The 22500-nt window shown below is 48.2% G+C and overlaps 3 protein-coding genes across 4 annotated transcripts in view; 1 reads left to right on the forward strand and 2 right to left on the reverse strand.

The window, feature by feature from the left end:
* iqch (IQ motif containing H) overlaps window positions 1–11220 on the reverse strand; it is a 35140-nt gene extending 23920 nt beyond the window's left edge. The window contains exons 1-10 of one of the 2 annotated variants that reach the window (XM_062547228.1): window positions 11025–11220; window positions 10695–10817; window positions 10487–10584; window positions 10308–10383; window positions 10012–10131; window positions 4914–5031; window positions 4379–4489; window positions 3370–3539; window positions 1385–1978; window positions 308–374 (exon numbers count right to left, since the gene is read on the reverse strand). In XM_062547228.1, coding sequence (XP_062403212.1) covers window positions 308–374; window positions 1385–1978; window positions 3370–3539; window positions 4379–4489; window positions 4914–5031; window positions 10012–10131; window positions 10308–10383; window positions 10487–10584; window positions 10695–10817; window positions 11025–11075 — 1528 coding nt within the window. In that variant the 5' untranslated portion in view covers window positions 11076–11220. Of the gene's footprint in view, window positions 1–307; window positions 375–1384; window positions 1979–3369; window positions 3540–4378; window positions 4490–4913; window positions 5032–10011; window positions 10132–10307; window positions 10384–10486; window positions 10585–10694; window positions 10818–11024 lie in introns of those variants that run through there. The other variant, XM_062547227.1, reaches the window with a different exon arrangement.
* A 243-nt stretch (window positions 11221–11463) lies between these two features.
* On the forward strand, window positions 11464–16594 carry aagab (alpha and gamma adaptin binding protein). Its single transcript, XM_062546553.1, is given in 11 exon segments — window positions 11464–11655; window positions 12520–12710; window positions 13048–13071; window positions 13074–13149; window positions 13619–13708; window positions 13972–14058; window positions 14384–14463; window positions 14726–14825; window positions 15074–15178; window positions 15665–15714; window positions 15802–16594. Coding segments are annotated over 11 exon segments (975 nt in total). The 5' UTR covers window positions 11464–11561; the 3' UTR covers window positions 15880–16594.
* Window positions 16595–16615: 21 nt separating this feature from the next.
* The window catches only part of smad3b (SMAD family member 3b), a 26740-nt gene continuing 20855 nt past the window's right edge, over window positions 16616–22500 (reverse strand). Inside the window, exon 9 of the mRNA XM_062546554.1 lies at window positions 16616–19809. Within this exon, the coding sequence (XP_062402538.1) occupies window positions 19686–19809 (124 nt within the window). The 3' untranslated portion in view covers window positions 16616–19685. The remainder of the gene's footprint in view (window positions 19810–22500) is intronic.

The following is a 22500-nucleotide window of genomic DNA, read 5'->3' on the forward strand; positions in this document are numbered from 1 at the left end:
CCCTTACTGTAACAAAGTAGGCACACAGTGCCTCAAACGTGGTACACTGTTGTGGTGTTCTTCTTCCGTGACCATTTTCCTCAACTGTAAACTGTGCTTGAGCTGCTGACGATAACTGATAAAACTGCCTGCAAAACACAGACTCTTCCTGAGGGCAACTCATCTCTGACAGACAAAACCTGCAGCGTGGAGTGAGAGATACAGAGAAGGAGGAAGAGAGAGTGGGATATTGAGAGAGAGAGAGAGAGAGAGAGGGGGAGAGAGAGAGAGAGAGAGAGAGAGAGAGAGACCCAGAAATGCCTGTTACCTAATGACGGGATGTGGATGATTGTTCTTCTAGATGTGCTGATGTGCTTCCAGTTCTCGGCCAGATACTGCAGAACCAAATAGAGCAGAAGAGGAGACAATAGAACAGAATGCAGAACCATTTGAGGAGACTGCCACTACACACATTCGATGGAGAAGCATAGTCTCTCTTCCTCTGTCTCTCTGGGCCTTGCGTAGATAAATCAAGCATTAATCACATTAATTACACGAGCTAATGGCGCACTCTGCAACATCTCCCCCCTATTAATTCAGAAAGACACCTACATGACACTTCTGCCAGGGCATGATTAGGACATAATTACTCGAGTTGGAATGCTCAGAGGCTCAACACAAACTATCACGACTTTAATTAATGTCTTTTGTGTTTTGTTTTTTACCTACTTATCTCTGTGTCTCTTATCTCTTTGAGTATGATACAGTCTTTTTTTTTCTTTGTTTGTTTCTGTTTGTCTTAATGCACAGTACTTTGGTCAAACAGCTTTATATGCTACAGCTCGGGAAAAAATGTCAAGACCACTGCATCTTTTTTCTGATGTGTGACATTCGAATGAGTTGACGGTCATGTTCAAAATTATGAGACCACTGCATATTTGAATATGACCTTAAATCTATTCTCCTGTCACTTAGCAAGCATAGGAGGACATAAGAAAAAATGTGCAGAGGTTTCTTAATTCTTCACGTAAACTAATAAACTGCCATTGACATTAACGCGACAAAACTATACTTACGCAAGGACACTCATAAAGACAACAGGCAGTAGCACTGGGGACAAGGAGCTGTCCTGTCTAGGGGCTGTACTGTACCTGGACTGTCATTAGGATATAAGAGCGGTCAGTACACAGGTCACTCACTAGCTGTGGTCACCTGAGAGCTACAGAAGGGATATGTCTGCTGAAGATTCAATGTCTGGAAAGTGACCGGTCAAGTTAACTCTACCGAATGGACGACCCTGACTTCATTTCACACAGTGGACAGAGAGACGGAGGCAGCGAGACCGCTAAGTGGAGCAGAGCCGCTCCGGGCAGACGTGAGTGGCGGCGGTCGCCGTGGTGCTGACCTTTGCCCTCTGGCGGCAGGCGTGCAGCGCGCGCAGGCGTCTCTCCCGCAGGGCGGTGCGCACGCGGCTCATCTGGGCGTGCATGAGCCAGGAGAGGGCGATGGTGCCCGCCGCCCAGCGGGAGAGGCGCTGCGCCAGGTAGGCGGCGCGCGCTCGGTGGCGCCTCCAGCAGGCCTGCACGCGCACCGCCGCCGCCCGCCGCCCGCCCTCGCCCCAGTAGCGCCGGCCGGGCTGCAGCGCCAGCTCGCGCACCTCCTCCTCGTTCTCCAGCGTGCGCAGCAGGCGGCTCTCCCGCTCGCCGAGCCGGCAGCCGTGACCTCCTCCTCCGCCGCCGCCGTGACCTCCGAACTCCAGCGCGCCGCTCTGCACCAGGTCCACCAGACGCTCGCCGCTGACCAGCGCCATGGGGACGGCGAAGCGGCGCAGCAGGAGCTCCAGGCGGCCGAGCGCGTCCTCCAGGGAGCCGGCGCACAGGCAGTAGTGCTCCCGGAAGCGCAGGAAGTCCGAGCCCAGCCGGTCCGCACGGCCGTCCAGGATCACGAAGGGGAACTTGCTGTTGGGAGTGGCCGTGGGGGCCGTGGGGGCCGACAGGGACTGGGGGATGGAGGAGGAGGACAGAGGAGGGGAGGAGAGGAGGAGGAGAGGAGGAGGAGAGGACAGGAAGAGGAGGATGAGGAGAAGGACAGGAAAGGAGAAAAGGAGGAGGACAGGGGAGGAGAGGAGAGGAGGAGGAGTCAGATACAAAGACATTCACAAGCAATAAAAAGACAAAAAGACAAAGACATTGAAGTCTACTATAGCAAGGCTGTGCACTTCTACTCTGCCAGTGAAAAGAGACCCAAAACATTCTCAGGGTCTAATTTATTCCTGCTGTGCTCTTATTTTTATCCACAGCAAAACTGTAGAAACCCTACACTTCCAAAATGACTATGTTCAGTGAACAGATTTGAGTAAGAGCGTGTATAATCATCAGTGTTTTCAAATGTTCAGATCTACAATTAAAAACAATGTGCTGTGCAGTATATAGATAGAGTATGAGTCTTGAACACACTGGACATTGCTTAAAGAGTCTCAGAGGTCCTAATACGTCCTGCTGCTACTGCTGCTGTACATTGTAACTCTGGCGTTTAAAACAACACTTCCCAGCTGGCATAAACACACACACACATACTGCCCGGGGTCAGATGTCACACACAGAAGGGCCCTCAGTAAGTAATGTGTGTGCTGTAGGATTAAGGCCAGGATTCAGCCAATACACCTCAGATACAACACATTAGCGCTAACGACCACCGGTCACTGCTCTGCGCCGGGCCAGAGGTCAGTTCCCCCAGGGCGCGGCTGCTGTGTCCAGCGTTTTATCTGCGGCCGCAGTGACAGGATGACCAGGGCATTCCAATAGCCCCGGAGCTACCTGTGACACTGAGGCAAGGGGTCAGAAACAGAACACCACTGGGTAATGGACGTGAGCCACGCTTCAAACACGTGTGTGTGTGTGTGTGAGAGAGAGAGTGTGTGAGTGTGTGTGTGTATGTGTGTGTGTGTGTGTGTGTGTGTGTGTGTGTGTGTGTGTGTGTGTGAGAGTGCGTGTGTGTGTGTGTGTGTGCGAGTGTGTGTGTGAATGTGCTGCTCTGGTTAATATTTGGAGTGTTGGAGTGTGTGTGAACTGGCATGGGTGAACCCAGACCAACTTGTTAGCAAAGTTGAATTTGCTCTGCAGGTTGGTCTAGCAAGGAGCCCACTGACGTCCGTTCTTTGGGGTGCTAACAGAGGCAGGTAGTCTGACTGGCATATGCTACGGGCATAATGCTACCCATGCAGTCAGGCACTGGTACAAAATGGGAGGTGTGCCCTGTTTTCCTGGGGTGCCATATGGAACACGTGCTGTATGCTGGCTGGTTTAGGAGATCTTCAGTAGAGTTTGGTGCAGACTGTCTGTTTGGGGGTGTAATGCATTCTATGGGAGGTGGTTTTGGGGATCCTCCTACCGGACAGGTGAGGGGGAGGAGGCGGGTTCCTTTGTGCACCTCCGCACGTTTGTCGGAGATCGCAGACGGTGGGCGAGTCCCAGGCATCTGACCTTGAGCCTCAGGTGTGGCTTTGCGCCGGACCAGGGCTCTTCGACGCTTGCACGCCTTTTCTGAGCTGCCTGAGAGCACTGCAAAACATATACACACACACACACACACACACACACACACACACACACACACACACACACACACACACACACACACACACACACAAACACACACACACACACAAGAGACTGCTGAGAGATAGCCTAATCACACTTAATGCAAGCTCATGCAATGTCTTGGTTAGGTCAACCCAACATTAGAAGATCAATCAAATGTCTTCCACTCACGAGCTTATCTAAATAAAGAGTATTTATAAAGAACTGAAAAAAGAATACCAAGAAGAAGTGACTCATGTGTTTAACTCTGCTCCAGTTTTGGCTCTTGTGTGTGTGTATGTGTGTGTGTGTGTGTGTGTGTGTGTGTGTGTGCGCACACGCGTGTGCTGCCTGTGTGTGCACGCGCGCTTAATCGCCTGTGTGTTGTAGCAATCAGATCTCGACACAGGGCTTGATTGCCGGGTAGGCAGGGCCATTGTAAGACGGCTCCGGTGCCAAGTTCTCTGAAATCAGGCCATTTTTCCGAGGAGGGAGCCGAGCTCTTTTTTTCCTGCTCGCTCAAGCATTTCCTCCCTCTGCAGCAGTGTGGCAGTAATTCATATTAGCCAGCGTGTGTCACTCTACAGTGAATGAAAACAGACTGCAGAGATGAATGACTATATTTACTTTGCTTCTTACAAAATAACACACCCACTCACACACACACGCACAATCACACACAGACAAAAACATTCACAAAGACAATGACATTCACACAAAACACACACGGCATCCGAGAGAGCATCAGAGTGAGTGGAAAAATCCATTACGAGCACCAAGCTGCCTGTGCGATTATTCTGAATGGACTTTAAGAGACGAACCCATCTTGGGGAGACCGCCGTCCTCTCTCTGATGGAGCTGGACAGCCTTGGGAAGGACTGCGGCCTCAGGTAAGCTCAGGTCACTTGGTCTCTCTAGAAGACTGGCCAGCCCTGGGGGACATAGCACACACACTCTCTCAAACACTCAAGTTAATCTCCCCCCACTGCGTTTACTTAAAGGAAATAACTGGCCAGCACTGTATTTCCAGGAGGCATTATTTAGCACTTAGCGCCGATTCTGTTTGATCCGTTCAACAATGCAACAACTGTAGCTGTTTAACAATGCTTTGGGAAACACATCCCTGGGTAGATACACATTATCAGGGTGTGAGTTTCCTGTGGGTCAATACTGTGACCTTTACCTCTATCAGCTATACTACAGGAGTACAGGATCTCAAGAGTGCCTGATAGCAAAGGATATTCCAAATTAAAGGCCTCACTCTAGATAATTAACAATGATAAAATGTGATGAATGACAATTCCTGTAATTAACTATTCGACTTCCTGATTCAAAAGAGGAAGTGATCAGTCTTACCAGCCTTCATATCCTCTTCAGAGAGCGGCGGCGCCAGGAAAAGGTTGTTCAGGACTCCACCGGGCACGATGGCCAGCGGACCCACAGTGCGACCGGTCACCACTTTCTGCGTCGGCATCTACAGGAGAGAACCAGAGTTTAGTCGCCTATTAAGCTGCATGCAATCTCATCTGCACTGTAATCACAGGCATACAGTGTGACGTGACCTCTAGAGCCTCACAGGGTAAAAGCATACATGTAGTGTACGACATGATTGAAATGACTTGCACTCATTGTCCACTAAATGCATAGTAAGTATGCATTATGTCTAGCAGATATCCAGAAAGGCAACTAGCTTCAGCGCCTATTAGATGGACTCCACTGACTCTGGCTACTGGACACAGCATACAGCATACAGCATACAGGCTTTTCTTTCCCTACTGAGGGTGGATTAAAAACTCCACTCCAGTCTTCCCATCCAAACCAAAGCAAAGCCCAGCAAAGAGGAAATAAGCTCTATTCGAGCAGCGTGTTCACAGGCAATGCTATTAGCTGTGGGTCACTGACTCGCAAGCTTTCTACTCCAAACACAAACTTTGTTGGAAAAGGCTGGAGAGCGCCATCCATTAATCAGGCCAGTGGCAGCTTGGAGATGTCAAGCAATATGAATCCTTTTTTCCCTCAACTTCCAGGGTCTGTGAGCACTGTGTGTGTGTGTGTGTGTGTGTGTGTGTGTGTGTGTGTGTGTGTGTGTGTGTGTGTGTGTGTGTGTGTGTGTGTGTGTGAGTGCGTGTGTGTGTATATGTGTGTGATTGTGTGAGCTGTGTATATATATGACATAAACACCATTTGTGTGTGTGTGTGTGTGTGTGTGTGTGTGTGTGTGTGTGTGTGTATGTGTGTGTGGGGGGGGGTGTAAGTGCATACATTTGTTCACAATAACTAAACTGTGCATATCTGTGTGTGTGTGTGTGTGTGTGTGTGTGTGTGTGTGTATGTGTGTGTGTGTGTGTGTGTGTGTGTGTGCGTGTGTGTGTGTGTGTGTATGTGCGTGTGTGTGAGCATGTGTGTGTGTGTGTGTGTGTGTGTGTGTGTGTGTGTGTGTGTGTGTGTGTGTGTGTGTGTGTGTGTGTGTGCGTGTGCATGTGGGTGAGTGTGTGTGTGTGTGTGTGTGTGTGTGTGTGTGTGTGTGCGCGCGCGCATATGCCTGTGTGTGGTGTGTGTGTGTGTAAGGTAAGGGTTATGTTGTGTGATTACAACCAACAGATTTTCTGCATTCATTAGAGGGAGCTGGAGCCAAGGCACAGCAGTTAATGACATTGTAAACTGGCCAGTAAGCCCTTCCCTGCGGCAATCAATCACGAGCTGGCACGACTCTCTGTGTACTCCGCGTACACTTCAAAATAAACCGCTGTTGCCTACCCCCACCCCCACACACACACACACACACACACACACACACACACACACACCTCTCTTTTTTCCCTCACATCCTACAGCTGTTTGAGATCCACGGCGCACTAATTCCACATGGGACTGATGTCCAAAAATGGCCTGAGTGGCTGGGCTGAACTCTCGGCCTCTCGGCGTTGCTCGTTCATTATCTCTCTGGCGTGCCGATGCGCTCTGCATCCCTCATTGAGAAAAAGACACTCACCCGGGGCGCTCTGGCCGAGACCAGGACAGCTGCAGCGCGCGGCTCCGCTTCACAACGCCACTCACGCCGCTCAAAAACTATGGACGCCATTTTGCACTGACCGACCGCCGTGCATTTTAGCATTATAAAACCACCACCACCAACAATGACAACAACAACAACAACAACAACAACAAAAACAAAACAAAAAACAACAACAATAACAACAACAGATGCTGACATCCATCCTCAGCCAACTTTCTTCAATTACCCAAATATTAGACTGCCGTGCATGTAGCATCATGAGACTGTCAGCTCTTTCCATACACCCACACCCTGCCTTAACGCTCTCCTTCACCTGTCCCTGGTCTGTTTCTTCTCACCCCACTGGCCTACAGTACGTGACTGGCCCCAGGGATCAGCACCATGGGGTGTGGACAACGGACACCTCCACCCAGACGAGAGCTACTCTCCCAGCATGCAGCACTGCGGCATAGTGTGCGACTGAGGAGAGGCGTGGGGGGGGGGGGGGGTGGGGGCTGAGCTGGGCAGAGAGCCAGTGGCTGGCAGTTGGGGAAGCTACGGCTGTCTTGTCGGCATACGGGAGCAGGTAGACGCGGTGTGGTGCGGTGCGGCGTGGCGGTCTGGAGACAGATGCAAGGCACCGGCCCATACCGCAGCCATCAGCCGTCAGACCACCACATGCCTCCAGCCGAGGATGGGGACGAGGATGACACACGTGCGCGCCCGCCGCAATCTGCATCTGCCATGCCACTACGCGGGGAAGAGAGAGGGAGGGAGAGAGAGAGGGAGAAGTGAAGAATGAAGGAGAGAAAGAGAGGGAGAGAGAAAGAAGTGAAGGAAAAAAGGTAGAGAAGGAGGCAGAGAGAGGGAAAGATGGAGAGAAACAGGGAGAAAGAAGTAAGGGAAGGAGACTGAGGTAGAAAGAGAAAGAAGTGAAGAGGAAAAGAAAGAGTGGAAGAGAGAGAGAACAACAAAAGAAAGAAAGATGGGGCCCTGTTAAGAGAGCATAACAAAAGGGAGAAGCCAAAAAGGAGAAAAAAAAACAGAACACACACCGGCATGCCAAAACAAATGGTGACCTTTCCAGAGATTAATTTGTTTACCAGACGAATGTTTTCGCTGTCAGTGCCAAAAGCAGGTGACCTTCAGGTTCCATCTCCCGTACGGACGTGCCTTGACTAGACTCATCTGTTAATACAAATGTGTCCTGTCCCATCACTCCTGTCCTGTGTGTCAGCTGACATCTGCTGGGCTTAAGGCGACTGACAGACACAGATAAAGCCAGCTAGCCAGCGGATAACTACAGACCATTCATTTTAATTAGCCAGCGGAGCCCACCTGCCCTGATTTCTGTGCACATTTCTCAGGAGAGCAGCGGAGTTTATATTACAAGGCTATTTATGGGCTAAATCAATATGTCTTCAACAGACACTCTATCAATATCATGTCACGTAGAATATTTTAGAGAGAAATCGAGTCACCTTAAAAGAGATGTGCTAAAAATAATGATACCACCCAGCAAACATGCCCGTGTGGGCCCACAATGGGCAATTGTGGGTTTACTGTGGGCAAGTGTGGGCAGGGCTAACCCACACTAATCCCAAACGGGCCCCTTATGGGTTTGCGCACACTTTGCCCGCATTGGCCCCATATGGGCAGCCCATGCGGGCCCCACAGCTGTTTTGCCCTTTGGGGCCCCACTTAGGGATTTCTGCGGGCAGGCCCACTGTGGGTTTGCCCACACTTTGCCCGCATTCGCCCCGTAAGGGGAGCCCATGTGGGACCCACAGCTTCTTCCCTTAGGTTCCCCAGTAAACCCCAGTAAACCCACACCAGTTTTGGTGGCTTTTCTACGGTTTACCCGCTTTAGCCCCATAAAGGCCTAAAGCCCAGCCCATAGAAATCCCAATGTTGAATTTCTGTGGGCAACTTATTGAAGACGCTGGTCGTAAAGAATCTTCTTTTCATACTGTGTGTGTACACTATATAGAAAAAGAACATCAACCAACAACCAATCATTTCAGAATTTAAACAGTTCAAGCAATGTTGAATGCTGACGGCTGCAGTGCCAAATCAATATGAACATTTCAATGCAATTTCTATGTTTAGGTAGCCTGGGCTCGCCCATACTTCCTGTGACGCAGCACAAAATTTTGCGAACAGTTAGGGTGCGTTTCATGCAGCGTTTATACGTCCTCCCTCGCTCCTCGATGCCTCGATCCTCACTGATCTACATAAAGAATGATGGGGGGGAAACAATGGGATAGTCTATCCAGTGTTAGTTATAGATCAGTGGGAACGCCTCTCGAGGATCGAGCATCGAGGATCGAGGAGGCATAATGAGAGGCACCCTCAGTCTGGCCAAGCAGCCTATCCACCTCTACCATTTCAAATTTTCACAGGATCGGGAAATCCAATGAAAATCAAGCATTACTAACAGCCCGGTAAAGGCAATGACGCACTAGTAGGCATGTCAATGGGGTTTTGCGAGAAGCCTATCGTTGTGGTTGTTTTACATACGTCAGAGGAAAGAGTGGTGTGATTAGTTGAGGCTTTGTCCAGTAGCAAACATAGGAATTTGAAAGAGGTGGATTAAAACTGCCGTCTGAGAACTGACCGAGATGGAGGCAGGAGCCGAAGAGCTCACACACAGAGCAAATTAATTTCTGTGTTTTTAATTAATAAATTTCAATGTTATACATTCGATTTGTCTTTTATTCTATTATTGACCAGCTTGTTCAACAACTGCAACTATTACATATATATAAGGTACACATGGGCCAGGTGTGGGTTTACTGTGGGGTAGTGTAGGCACACACATGGCCACACTACCCCACAGTAAGCCCACAGTAAACCCACTCTACCCCACAGTAAGCCCACACTACCCCACAGTAAGCCCACACTACCCCACAGTAAGCCCACAGTACCCCACACTAAGCCCACAGTAAGCACACACTACCCCACACTAAGCACACACTACCCCAGCCCACAGTAAACCCACACTACCCCACAGTAAGCCCACAGTAAGCCCACACTACCCCACAGTAAACCCACACAAGTGCGGGGGTAGTGGGGGATTTTGGGAGGGTATGGGAATATAAGGGCCCATAATGGGTCCCACTGGGGGCCCAATGAGCCAAATGTGGGCAAGCCCCACACTCTGCCCAAACTCTGGGTTTGCCCATAGGGGCCCCACCAGGGTCCCTTAGTGTGGGGCCCGCATGTGCCCAGCATTTCACAACAGTAATGGGGCCCACACGGGCATGTTTGCTGGGCACACCCCGGCCTCACCACAACACTCACCCTCATCCAACTAATGATAGGCCTCCGAACTATTCTCACCAGCAAAACAACGGCAGCTTAATCATAGCTTTACTGTACTCTCTTAAAGTGACCCAATCTAGCATCCTTAATCAAAACATAGCAGCATAGCAATGTGGCAACTGTGAAGAAACTAACTGTATTTGCCGTCCTTTTGGGCAGTTCTGGAAACTGGATGGCGTAGTTCTGGTACATCACGTCTCTGATCTTAGGATGGACTGGGTTGGACAGCAGTCGTAGTGTGAATGCTGCCTTGTGCTGGTGGAGAGAGAGAGAGAGAGAGAGAGAGAGAGAGAGAGAGAGAGAGAGAGAGAGAGAGCAAATACATGGGGAAGGCTTCTCGGAAACATACGAGATCTCTCGAAAATAGTGATGGGTTTAAATGTTGGTAGGTTAAAAGCAATGCAGGAGACAGCATGGAACCTGGAAGCTACCTTTTGCCCTGGTGATGGTCCGACATTATTATTTTTTTTATGAGGCCTGTCTGGAAGACTTTGAAGCGGTGGTCGCCTGTGCACAATTCAAACAGGTCTCATTAATCATTCATCACTCTCTAAAAAGACTGATAAAAATATAAATATATTATTTATTTATTTATTTCATTTATTTATACCATTGTGGTATCTGTACAGTATTAGATTCTAGATTCTCAATGCAAGGAAGCGTTAGTATGTGCTTATTCACAGATTTTAAATACTCCTCAGCATGTCTCTGAAAAGAAAAGAAAAAACACTCAGTCAGTATTCATAATCTGAAATGGTTAGGCCTGTACACATTTGAACATTTCAACATGTTCTAATGTTGTAAAGAATCATTCTAACTTGTATTCCACATTCAGTTCTCTGAATGGCTGTCTCCAGAGCTTGGATGCCTAAAGTCTCGCCTCCATCTTGAAGGGTGATGCGATGTAGGCTCCGTTTAAGTTGTTTCAGGTCATCTTGCACCTGTGCACCAAACGTCAACAAGCCATTTTCAATCTGTTTTCTGATTTTGATTCCAACATGTCTAAAACATTTTCGGTGAGTTGATGGGAAACATTTAGCCTATGTAACTTTACATTATCTAGCCTACCACTGGATAGGAACGTGTAATAATACGTCTCTCTTTGCTCAAATCACAATCATAATTTAACAAAGTTTGCAAAGTCTCACCTGAACTAAGACACGTCCAAGTTCATCTCCTTTTTTGAGGATTTCCGCCATTCTTCAAAAAGATCGTATGGCGAAGTAACGTCAGTGGTCTTTAATCTGTCACCATACAAGCCCTGATAGATTGGTCATATCTGCACCATGTGAATTTTGAGATATATCTAACATTGTAAGTAGCCCACTGATAATGCATGGCCCTGTACTGCCCCCTTAAAAATGTCTTCCTAACAACTATGGTGTAACCATGACAACATGACGCGTTCACTTCGCCCTTTCATTTGATGGCCTCGTTATTATTGTAAATATGTGTTGTTTTTCAGGGGATATATTAATGATAAATACTATTGTTTGTCAGAACATGAAACGAAGGGGCTACAATTTCTCCTGATACCCTTGTAACTAATTAACGGTAACGTTAACAGCTTCTGAAATACAAAAGCAGGAAGTGATATTTGGGTCAGAGTTGAAAGGTTCCAGAATTTAGTTGCTCGGCTAGCCCGTAGTGTACTGTGTCATTTTTGCAGAATTGCCTATTTTACAATGTCATCTGAAGAAGACAATGTTGTGGAACCTATGCCTTGCATTCTGGTTTCCAGTTCTGATCCGGCCTTTAAAGAAGAAGAACTTATCAAACGTGAGTTTTTCGCAAAACCTACTCATCGCTTACTTGTTAGCTAGCCAGCTAGCCGAATGTACAGGAGGTTCTGAGGCATGCTAGCTAGAGTTAGCATATTAGCTAGAATTCACAAAGCCCTCAGACATCGGACAGGTTCTTCTGAATGTAGAACATGTTGTTTACAAACCCCAGTGCAATGATTAGCAGACATTCTGTTCACGCAATATTCTAGATACGATTCCCCCATCAGTGGTGTATGCTGCTTCTGTAATTTGTCAACATTAGTTTGTTAATATGAGGAGTAACGTTAGCTGGGAATGGGCACAAATCATGTTAACTATCAGCTGTGGATGTCTAGCAGCTAGCACCTATGTCGAAACACCCTTCTGTGCTGTCGGGATCACCTACCAAGAGTACGAGTTTCTATGTTGGGTCCTAAAATAAGAAAGGTCAAAGAAAGGTGGCCAGGGTTGTTATTACATTACGTTAAGCTTGATTGCTCGTTAGCTGAGCTGTTATACTTAGTGTTACTGCATGTGGTAAGATATCTTAACATGCTTCCAGGACATAGTGCACACATACATTTCATATCTTTTAATATAAATATAACTTTGATTTTAACATTCTAGCTAATTTTCTAGTTGAGCGTGGAGTAGACTCCAGCCAGCCAATGTTTATCAGATCAAGTGCTTGCAGTGTCCAGCAGGCGGCAGCGTAGGCCTAGTTAATTCAGAGGCGTCTCTGAGTTATTTTAGATTTTAATGTCACGTACTGTAATGGCTGTTCAATGACAATCAAGTCAATAAAGGTACATGTTTGTGTACTCATGGTTTTATATAACTCTCTCTATATGTGGAGTAATCCTGAATATTACTTTCACAGAGATCATTGGTACATCAACACTGCCTGAGGCCTCTAAGCAGGAGAACACAGTGATCTGGTACCCCTGGACAATCAGTAATAAGTACTACACAGCTGATGTGACCCTGTGCGTGGTGCCAAGCACGTTTCAGATGTGCTCAGAAGTTGCCCAGTCTATGCAGGCCTTCATTGTGTACTTCAACAGTGCAGTAGTAAGTATCACAAAAATCACAATTTGATCGGTGTTAAAGGCGGTGAATTTTTGGTACAGTAAAATAAGCCTGTAAGTACTGCTAATCTAACATTCACTGACAGTATTGCTGATGCTCAATATTGCTGATAAGCAGGAGATTAGTATTTTGCAAGGTGCCACTTAATATGTTTGTGTGGGAACTTTCGATATTGTTATGAACCTCTGTTGAACCAAACATCCTGTACTTAATCGGTACAAATACACACCTTCACACTCCTAATACGTTGTATTTTCATATTCATATCATGTCAGATATCTTAGTTACACTATGTTTTTCATCTCCTGGGATATTGCAGAAAGATGGTCTGAACAGTGTGTCACCGTGCCGTGGTTACCAATAGTTGAGGACCTGGCTCCCGAGGTGCTCATTCTGGCATGTGACCATGTGTCTGATGATGGTGAGTGCCCCTGTGTGTGTGTGTGTGTGTGTGTGTGTGTGTGTGTGTGTGTGTGTGTGTGTGTGTGTGTGTGTGTGTGTGTGTGTGTGTGTGTGTGTGTGTGTGTATGTGTGTGTGTGTGTGTGTGTGTGTGTGTGTGTGTGTGTGTCAGTATATCATCCTTATGTCAGTTAAAACCTATGACCTCATATTTATTGGGGTAATAGCCTGCAGCTCATGCTGGCCTTGTGTGGAATGTTGAAATGGTATTGCACAAGCAGAGTTAGTCACACTGGTGATTTGCGTTTTCCTGTTTTGCTCAAATGTCCTCTTGTGATCTGATGGAGAGTGTCTGTGGTTAGTGGACTAGTGGTTGTGTAGTGAGCACTGTGGCATAATTGACTCAGTCTTGACTAATCCAGATACGATAAGTTATCCTGATGTGTGTAATCCTGGTGTGTGTGTGTGTGTGTGTGTGTGTGTGTTGCAGGAGTTAGCAGACAGGAGGCTCAGCAGTGGTGCCTGTCCCACGCGTTTGAGCTGGTGGAGCTCAGTCCTCAGGATCTTCCAGATGAGGATGGTGATTTATCCCTTTTACTCTATGATCATCACATGACTCATTACATGTCTGTCGTGACCACTATTACAGCTTTTATTGTGTGTGCATCTATCAGTGAGTTTCCTTATAGTTGTAAGTCTCCCCCCCCCCCTCTCTCTCTTATGCATTTTAATATACGATGGAAATATAGCTATTACTTGACCATCATGCTCATCTGTATTCCAGTGTACCGTCCATACACCCATGTATTGCTCGCCTTCCTTACTGTGTTTCTGCTGTAACAGACGACTTCCCTGAGTCCACGGGGGTGAAGAGGATCATCCAGGCCCTCAACGCCAACGTGTGGGCCAGCGCCGAGATGAAGGATGGAGGTGAGCGAGGGCGACGGGCCTCTTTTGTAGCGATGGCAGCCATTAGTGGCATCTCTGCATAGCAGGTTCACACCGCAAGCTATTGTGTTTGTTTAAGCCCGCGTGTAAGATGAGTGAGTTGTTGCATCTAGGATTAAAGGACACATAGGTTGTTATCTTCTAATGAAGTGTTTGATCCTATACACTGTATAATGTCAAGTGGGCACACACATGTTCAAACAACTGCTACCGAGATGAGTGCCTGAGATCGGGGGATCAGAGTCACAGGCCATGTCAGACGTGGGTGGAGAGTCTGCTCATGTGGGTTTGTTTGCTTTCCCTTCAGAACACAATCAGGGCTTCGGTCTGATGAGCAGCCTGGTGGCCTCCAGACATAACAACCCCCGGCCCAGCCAGGACACACAGGTGTGTGTGTGGGCGTGTGTTTGAGTAGTGAGTGAGTGTGTGCGTGAGTGTGAGAGAGAGATATATTTGTCAGAGATTAAACATAATTGTTTGAAAGAAAGTTTCCATACTGATGATGAGTTTTTGATGACGTGTGGGAGATTTTGTGATCACAGTTCTCATTGTGTGTGTGTGTGTGTGTGTGTGTGTGTGTGTTGAATTTCTTCACATCTTGAATTTCCCCTTGGGGATCAATAAAGTATTTATCTATCTATCTATCTAGTCGTCAGGCTCTCCAGCCGAGATTGTCGAGGAGATCATAGAGGAGCCGAGGACGGACAGGAGCCAGGAGTCCAGTGCGGTGCCAGCACAGGGCATCGTGGGTAAGGCCACGGCGCCACTACTGTGCCCACACCGACTCCACAGAACACACACGTTTCTATAGCTATGGTCTACGCCCGGTCGTGTGGGTCAAACACAGCTGTCTGTGTAGAAGTGACTGGGCATAGAGTGCTTAATCTTTATAGGCTGGTGTCTTTACACGTTGAGGATAGTTTATTAAACCTCCTACATTAAGTGTGTGTGTGTGTGTGTGTGTGTGTGTGTGTGTGTGTGTGTGTTTTGTGTTCAGATCCGTTGACGGACATGGACATCCAGGAGCTGGCCAACCTCACAGCCGGGGACGCCGACGTGGAGAACTTCGAGCGTCTCTTCACCAAACTCAAAGAGATGAAAGGTATCCGCTCTCGCACAAAGCTCCCGCCGAGCCGCTAAACAACCTCGAGAGCACGCCGAAGAAATCCCGGGAGGCGGCCGGTCCGGCCCCCGTCGGCCACACTTGTGGGTGTCAGTCCATTAGCGGCAGCCCCCCCCCCACACACACACACACACCTCCACCCCCCAGGGCTCTGCGTGTGAGCGGTGTGTGATTGGCTTTTAAGGAGCGAACACTTGCAGCGCGGCTCCCGTTAATGCCCAAGGCACATTGGCGGTAGCGTAACACCGCATAGGCACGGCATGACTCATGCCCTCCAGCCCTTCTGTTCGCGGGGCTATTTTTGCCGTGACATCCAGTCTCATTTACACAGCGCTCGGACCGCGAGGAGGCGGCAGGCCTCACCAAGGTGCTGTTTTATTGCGCAGAGGAGAGATGGCAGTTTCCATCTACATCTGTTAAATCTCTCTCTCTCCTTCTCTCTCTCTCTCTCTCTCTCTCTGACAGATAAAGCATCCTCGCTACCGCACGAGCAGAGGAAAGTCCACGCAGAGAAGGTATGCATGTGTTAAGCTGGGATATGTGGGTGTCAAAGAGAACGAGAGAAAGTCCTGACCGGTGGCTGACCTTTTTTGCTCCTGTAGGTAGCCAAAGCGTTCTGGATGGCGATTGGTGGAGACCAGGACGAGATTGACGGCCTGTCCTCGGGAGAAGAGAGCTAACTGGCACTGCCACTGCCACCGTACCCGCTTCCCCACTGCCCAGGCCCCACACCTCACCCCCGCCCCTCTGCCCACACAACTCCCCAACACAGGGGGCAGCCGAGGTCACGGCCCACGGTGGCAGCTGGAGGGCTGGGACTGGACTGAGCTGAAGGCAGAGCTTTAGAGGGGGAGAGAGGAGAGGAAGGAGAATGTGGGCCTCATTGTGACATTTTCAAGGGATTTACTCATTAGCCCACCATCATCCCCCCCACCCCCACACCTGATTCTAAACATGTTAATCGGGCAGTGCAAAGTCCTGCGGCCGGAGCTGTGGGCCTATAAGAGTACCACAGGGATGAAAGCTAGCCAGCGCCCACGGGCACCATAGATGGGCTTTGTACCTGGCTTCCTGAAGCTCCAGAACGCAGCTCTAAATTAGGCTGGAATCTCCATGTCTTGGATGTTCCAAATCATGACTTGACTCAAAGAGTCAAATGGAACATCGGCGACCATTTTAGTGTGGTGTTTCTTTCCCCTAATATGTGTTCCTGATGTACTATATATTAATCAGGCATTATTTGGGAAGGGTAGTACGTTACCACTACTATATTGTAATAAAATGTTTGTCAATCATGAATAACTATCCAGACTATATTTTCCATTTTAAACGTTTTTATAAAGGTGAAGACCGTTTCTTGCTTGCGCTGTACTAGAGCCACGCTGAAATATAATAAATTGACAAACAAAGCAAGAGAAAGTTTAATATACAATTTTTATTATTAAAAATTCTTGGATACCAAAACAAATGGATACAATGCAATAGCTTAAAACAATGAAAGCAAAGAAAAACAAAGTCATGTACAGGGGGTAAAGACTGTAAGAGGAGACACTAAAGGACAAAACTAAGCACCAGTAAGACAGAATCCAAATGCAAAGAATGAAGGTTAAGTACTTAAACAACACCGCCGAAGACAACAAAGCCCTCAAAAGTCTTTTCAGCCCCAAATCTCACCCAAGTCCACGGACACAAACACTTCTGTCAAGTAGTACTCAACAGATCGAAGCCAGAGCAGCCCAAAGCCAATTCACCGAGATCTAGCTCAGTGTCTCGGCTCCTTCAGCTCAATAGCACCCCACTCGTGTCGCGACCGCCAGACAGAGACGCTAGGCTCCGGCCAAGTGCCATGGTGATAGCGAGTGTAACGTTGCGTTGCCAAGGAGATGTTCAATAGCCACACAAAATGATTCAAATGAAACCAAGTCACAGCTCCTTTAGCATTGATTGCACTAGACACAAACATGAGCGTGTTGTTGCCTGCGAGCGACTGAGCTCCCATGCATTGGGTCAGCTGGTCACCGTTTATATATTCACATAGGGGGGTGTGCACAGCCGTATGTTAAGCTAAAGGAACATGTGCGCATCTGTGCCTGGGGAGGGTCCGGAGGTGGGGTGGACGCACAGTGCCCTAACCTCCACACCTCGGCCTCGGGTCAGTTCAGCAAGGTCCTCCGACAGGACGACACGCTTCAGCTCATCAGCTGTTGGTCTCTCTCTGTCTCTAGTTAGTCTCAAGAACAAGAGCCAAGAGTGACTACAGCCGCAGAGAGCTGGGGAGAGAAAAATCATCATCGTAACACTCATCAAAAGACAAAACAGATCCAGTTAAGTAAGCCTGATCTTCTATCAAAGAGTAAGACAAATGCCCATCTGAAGTTAAGGGCCCGGCTCATTAGAAACCACATTGGGGCAGGTGGGTCACCCTAGGAGGCGTGTCCGTCCTGTGAGGGTGGCCACCCGCGCATAAAAATACTACATCTCAAGAGCTGCCAGCAGTACTCGCTCTATGACTCCTATTCAGTTTTTAAAATTCAGGGGGTTTTTTAGAACCATTTTTTTTTTCTTCTTCTTTGCATCAAAATACTCTTAGTAACATCTGTCTGCACAAAAATAACTGGTAGTAAAATAGAACACAGATACACAAAGATTGTGCATATCTTTTTTTTTTGTCTGAGACAAACACACACACACTGGTTTAGTGTTTTCTCTGTTTAAACATACTGTGTGTGTGTGTGTGAACAGGAGGTAATGATCCTGAGAAGTATCCCTTTGACATGCTTTACACGAGGCATGGACATGGATATGATGTGTGTGTGTGTGTGTGTGTGTGTGTGTGTGTGTGTGTGTGTGACGGTCAGGAAAAAAGACAAACTGACGAGATGCAGGGCAGACCCTGGACTCTGCCGTGAAGGGGGGGATAGGGGTTAACGTGGCAAAGAACCGCTCGGAAAAACACACTACGTGGCCTCAAAGAGGCACACACGTTCACCGATTCATCCAAGTGGGTAGGAGGGCGGTGCGGTTGGGTTAGGTGTGTGTGTGGGTGGGTGGGTGTCACGAGTATGCCCGGAGTTCTACAAAGTCTCCTATGACACTGAACCTTGTCCTCCTGTAGCCAAACAGTAAATAATGTACAAACACTCTTTACAATACTATACTCACTTATGTACAACCATTGAAGAGGGGACACAGTGTAAAATACAGCTCTGTGATGCCCTCAGAGTATTCATCAGAAAATAATCATTAATACAAAAATCTCCAAAACCAACTGCGCTCAAAAGAACAGTATTTTTGAATGTGATGGAAAAGAAATGAAATGGCACAACTACGATTTCAACAAATGATGTCATTTACAAAGAGAAATCCCAATCCAAAACACGACTTCTTTCTTAAGTACTACCTCACAGAGTAGTTAGGACAAGTGCTTTTAAAATAATACAAAATACAGTTTTGTGCTACTTTAGCCAAAAAGTACCTTAAATATGATTGATCTTGATGGATGTGCTGTGGTTCATGATCTCATCAGTGAGAAAGCTATCCAACTAATCTAACAGCTTAGCATTCAACATGAACACATACACTTGTAGCTAAAAACAAAAACAAAACTTAAATTTAAAAAACCCAACACGGTTCTCATGCTCCCCATCAACTTGAGGACGGTTCTTTTCTCAGCCATGCAGAAGATGGCCATGCTGGTTGCTGTGGCGATGTGGTGGGGGGGGTCAGAGGTCGGGGCTCCATACCTGAGCCGTGCCCAGCCGCCGCCTCAAACGCTGCCGCCGTGCGCCAGGGGTCATCCAGTTCAACAACGGCATCCAGACAACCATTACACACTCGCACGAGTCTTTTGAGCTTTCACATTTAAAAGAAAATGAGCATCAACAACAACAATAACAATAACAAAAAAAAGCGTTCTTATTTTCCTGAATCAGTCCACGTGATGAATATTCCATGGGTGTATATATATATATATATATATATATTTATAATATAATATTATACAATATTATATTATTAATATTAATGTACAGATGAGGTGATCGAGCATTTTCCTATTACTATTGCTCTCATGCATCAGCGGCTGGTCACCACATGCAAAATGGACAGAGGCCCCCCACTATCGCCGTGTCAGACGCGGCAAAGTGGACGGCAGACGCGGCCCGGAGTCGCGCCAGAGCTGCATACACCACCAGCTGTCTTTAAAAAAGTGCTTCTTAAAACGTGTTGAGTGAAATGCAACAACCTGTTGAAGTGGTGGACTGCTCTCCAGGAGAAAGGGTGGGCTCTTTTTCAACAAAATCACCATCTGATGTTCTAGGCTTTTCCTCAGCCTAGCAGACTGTGTGTGTGTGTAAGTGTGTGTGTGTGTGTGTGTGTGAGAGATGGCGGAGGGGTTCCTGTATGCCATCTTGCCGGGCGAGGATGAGGGGGGGTGTGGTTGGTTGCCAGGATGTTGACGGGGCGACAGACGGACGGTGTCTCTGGTCTAGGACACGCTGGAGCAGCGGATGGTGGGGGAGCCCATCTGCGTGAGGACCTTGTCCAGCCACTGCAGCGGCCCGTTCAGGTGCAGCTCGATCCAGCAGGGGGTGCTAGTCACAGTCTGGCGCCTGGAGAGAACCACACACACACACACACACACACACACACACACACACACACACACACACACACACACACACACACACACACACACACACACACACACACACACACACACACACACACACACACACACACACACGACAAGAGAGGGAGCAGGCATGTTAGATCAGACACACACAATTCAAGTCTAAGAGTAAGAGAGACATATCAAGAGGTAATCGTCATAGGCTTGGCTTGGACAGATGAAGTCCCTTTTCCTAAGATTGTTAGTGTAGGACTGCTTTTCAAGGTCACATTCATGACCCTCACACATTTACGAGCCTGCGACAGCCAATCTGGTCATCCGAGCGAGCGTGTGCTTTCCAAGCGCTTCCTGTGGGTGAAGACGGGGGGCATGGACATGACTGTACATGTTGGCGTCTCCTAGGTCACCGGGGGTATATATAGCCTCTGCATTTGTCCCCATCGTCTCCAGTGGACTTTTATCTGAAATGCAACCGGCTGAAGTCCTTGTGGGAATCCCCTTCTCTCTCCCCAACCTCCCACCCCCCACCACCACCAGAGCCACCACCCATCACCCATCACCTCCTGCACAGATCACACCACACACACACACACACACACACACACACACACAGCATTCCTACTGCATTACACAGCACCCTCCGATCATCTCGCAGCACGTCCACCTGCTTCCCTGCCTCTGACTTCCCCAATTCCGTGCCAAACACACTCTCTCCTCTCCTCACTTCATCTCTCATACACTTCCTCTTTCGCTCCCCAACTCTGCCTCCCTCTCTCTAAACCTCTACACTCTTCTCTCTCTACAACTTCAGGGGTGTCACAAAGCCAATTCACTCCTCGCCCGTCTCTTTGTAGCGGTGCTGGGAGGGCATTCCAAACTCTGGTTGCCATGGTATCCACCCTGTTTGTTTCCCTTTCCTGACTGTAACAAGCAGGCTGGCTATCCAAGCAGGCTGGCTATCCTAGCTGGCTACTATGATATTAGCTGTAAGAATTATAACAACATCCCATGCTCTCTTGTGACTACTACTAGCTGCTAGTTCATTCCTGTGTGTGTGTGTGTGTGTTTGTGTGTGTGTGTGTGTGTTTGTGTGTGTGTGTGTATGTGTGTGTGGTCCGTTTCTGTCCCTCAGTTCCAGTTCCCTCAGTTTCTGTTCCACACACTGGGCCTCTCATCCATTAGCTCCTCAGAGTGAAAGCAGCTCCAGCAGCTCCAGGCCCATCCCATCCTCTCCCTGACAGCAGCAGCAGCAGCAGCTCCACGAGGCTCAGCAGAGGCTTATACAGTCCCAGTGCCCTCCCTTGAACGTCTGCAGCCTGTTGCCATGGTAGTCAGGCGTCGGACCAGAAGCGTTCCTCCAGAGTGAGAACATGGAGAGGAGGCGCGCCACAACAACAACAACAACAACAGCAACCCGACGCTGTCAGACGATGGAGAGCAGGAGGCTGAGGGAGGGGGGGGGACTGTGTTCTCCAACTGTTTACCACCAGGAAGGAAAAGAGGAGCAAATGAAGAGGGGAAAGATGAAACGACAGTTCCCCTTTATCAGATGAGAGGGAAGATTCCTACTGCTATATAGGTAGGGGATTTCACACAGCAGCCAATCTACAACCAAGCCTGTTTACTGTCAAAACCAAACTCACTAACAAAAAACATCACCAACAGCACAGCCTTCAAGAGTATTTCACTGGGTTAACAAGCAGCATAGTTTTAGCTGTCAAGTTAACTATAAATAATCATCTACTATCAACAGCACTATTGGTCAGTGGTTGCAATACCCATCTGTGCAGATTTCATGAATACATGAGGATACAAGTTCAGGAAAGGTAGGATGTTGCATTAGAGAGCATGAGTCGGCCTCTAAAGAGCAGTAAAAGTTTCCCAGCAGAGCGCCAGGCAGAGCAGATCTCAGTGAGAGGAATGTCATCAAAATTGCAGGCTAGCGTTGGGAGATAAAGTAACCCCTGGCCAGATAAGCAGGACCCTACACACACCTCCGCACTATACGCCTCGTCAGCATCCCACTCACCACACTCAACCACTTAGGACTCATTTAGTCATTTAAGAAAATACATAGTCATTGTATTTGTTACGCTAATCTGATCAATGGCTTAGTGACAGCTGTTCTGTACAGCTCAACACACTCAGTCCAGTTCGTCAGGTATATGTTTGCACGCACAACATCCTGGTTGATTTAGCAGAACTTGAGCATTCATCCAGGTCATGCAAGTGGACGCTGTGGCTCAGTGTGTGTGGACTGCTGACTGCTGACCCTGACCACAGGAGCACAGGCTGCCCTGCGTCTCCCCAAACCCCGGCCCAGCCATCTCCGTGAGGTAAGACTAGAGAGAGGCCAAAGAGCCATGGGAGAGGATGAGTCAGAGGAGGAGGAGAGGAGGAGGAGAGGAGGAGGAGAGGAGGAGGAGAGAAGGAGGGAAATGAAACAAAAAGAGGAAGGGAGATGAAATCAGCGCTGGCAGCGTGTTCCAGAATGACGTTATCTGTGGAGTGCACCGCTCATGGAAACAAGAGGAACTCCCAAGGCCTGCGGCTCTCCACGTGAGGGAGTGTGTGTGTGTGTGTGTGTGTGTGTGTGTGTGTGTGTGTGTGTGGGTCAGGAGAAAAAGTCTTGTGCTCAACGTCAGTGTTAGGCCATCCATTTGGCAAGACT

Source organism: Sardina pilchardus, chromosome 10, assembly GCF_963854185.1.
Source record: "Sardina pilchardus chromosome 10, fSarPil1.1, whole genome shotgun sequence".
Classification (NCBI taxonomy): Eukaryota; Metazoa; Chordata; class Actinopteri; order Clupeiformes; family Clupeidae; genus Sardina; species Sardina pilchardus.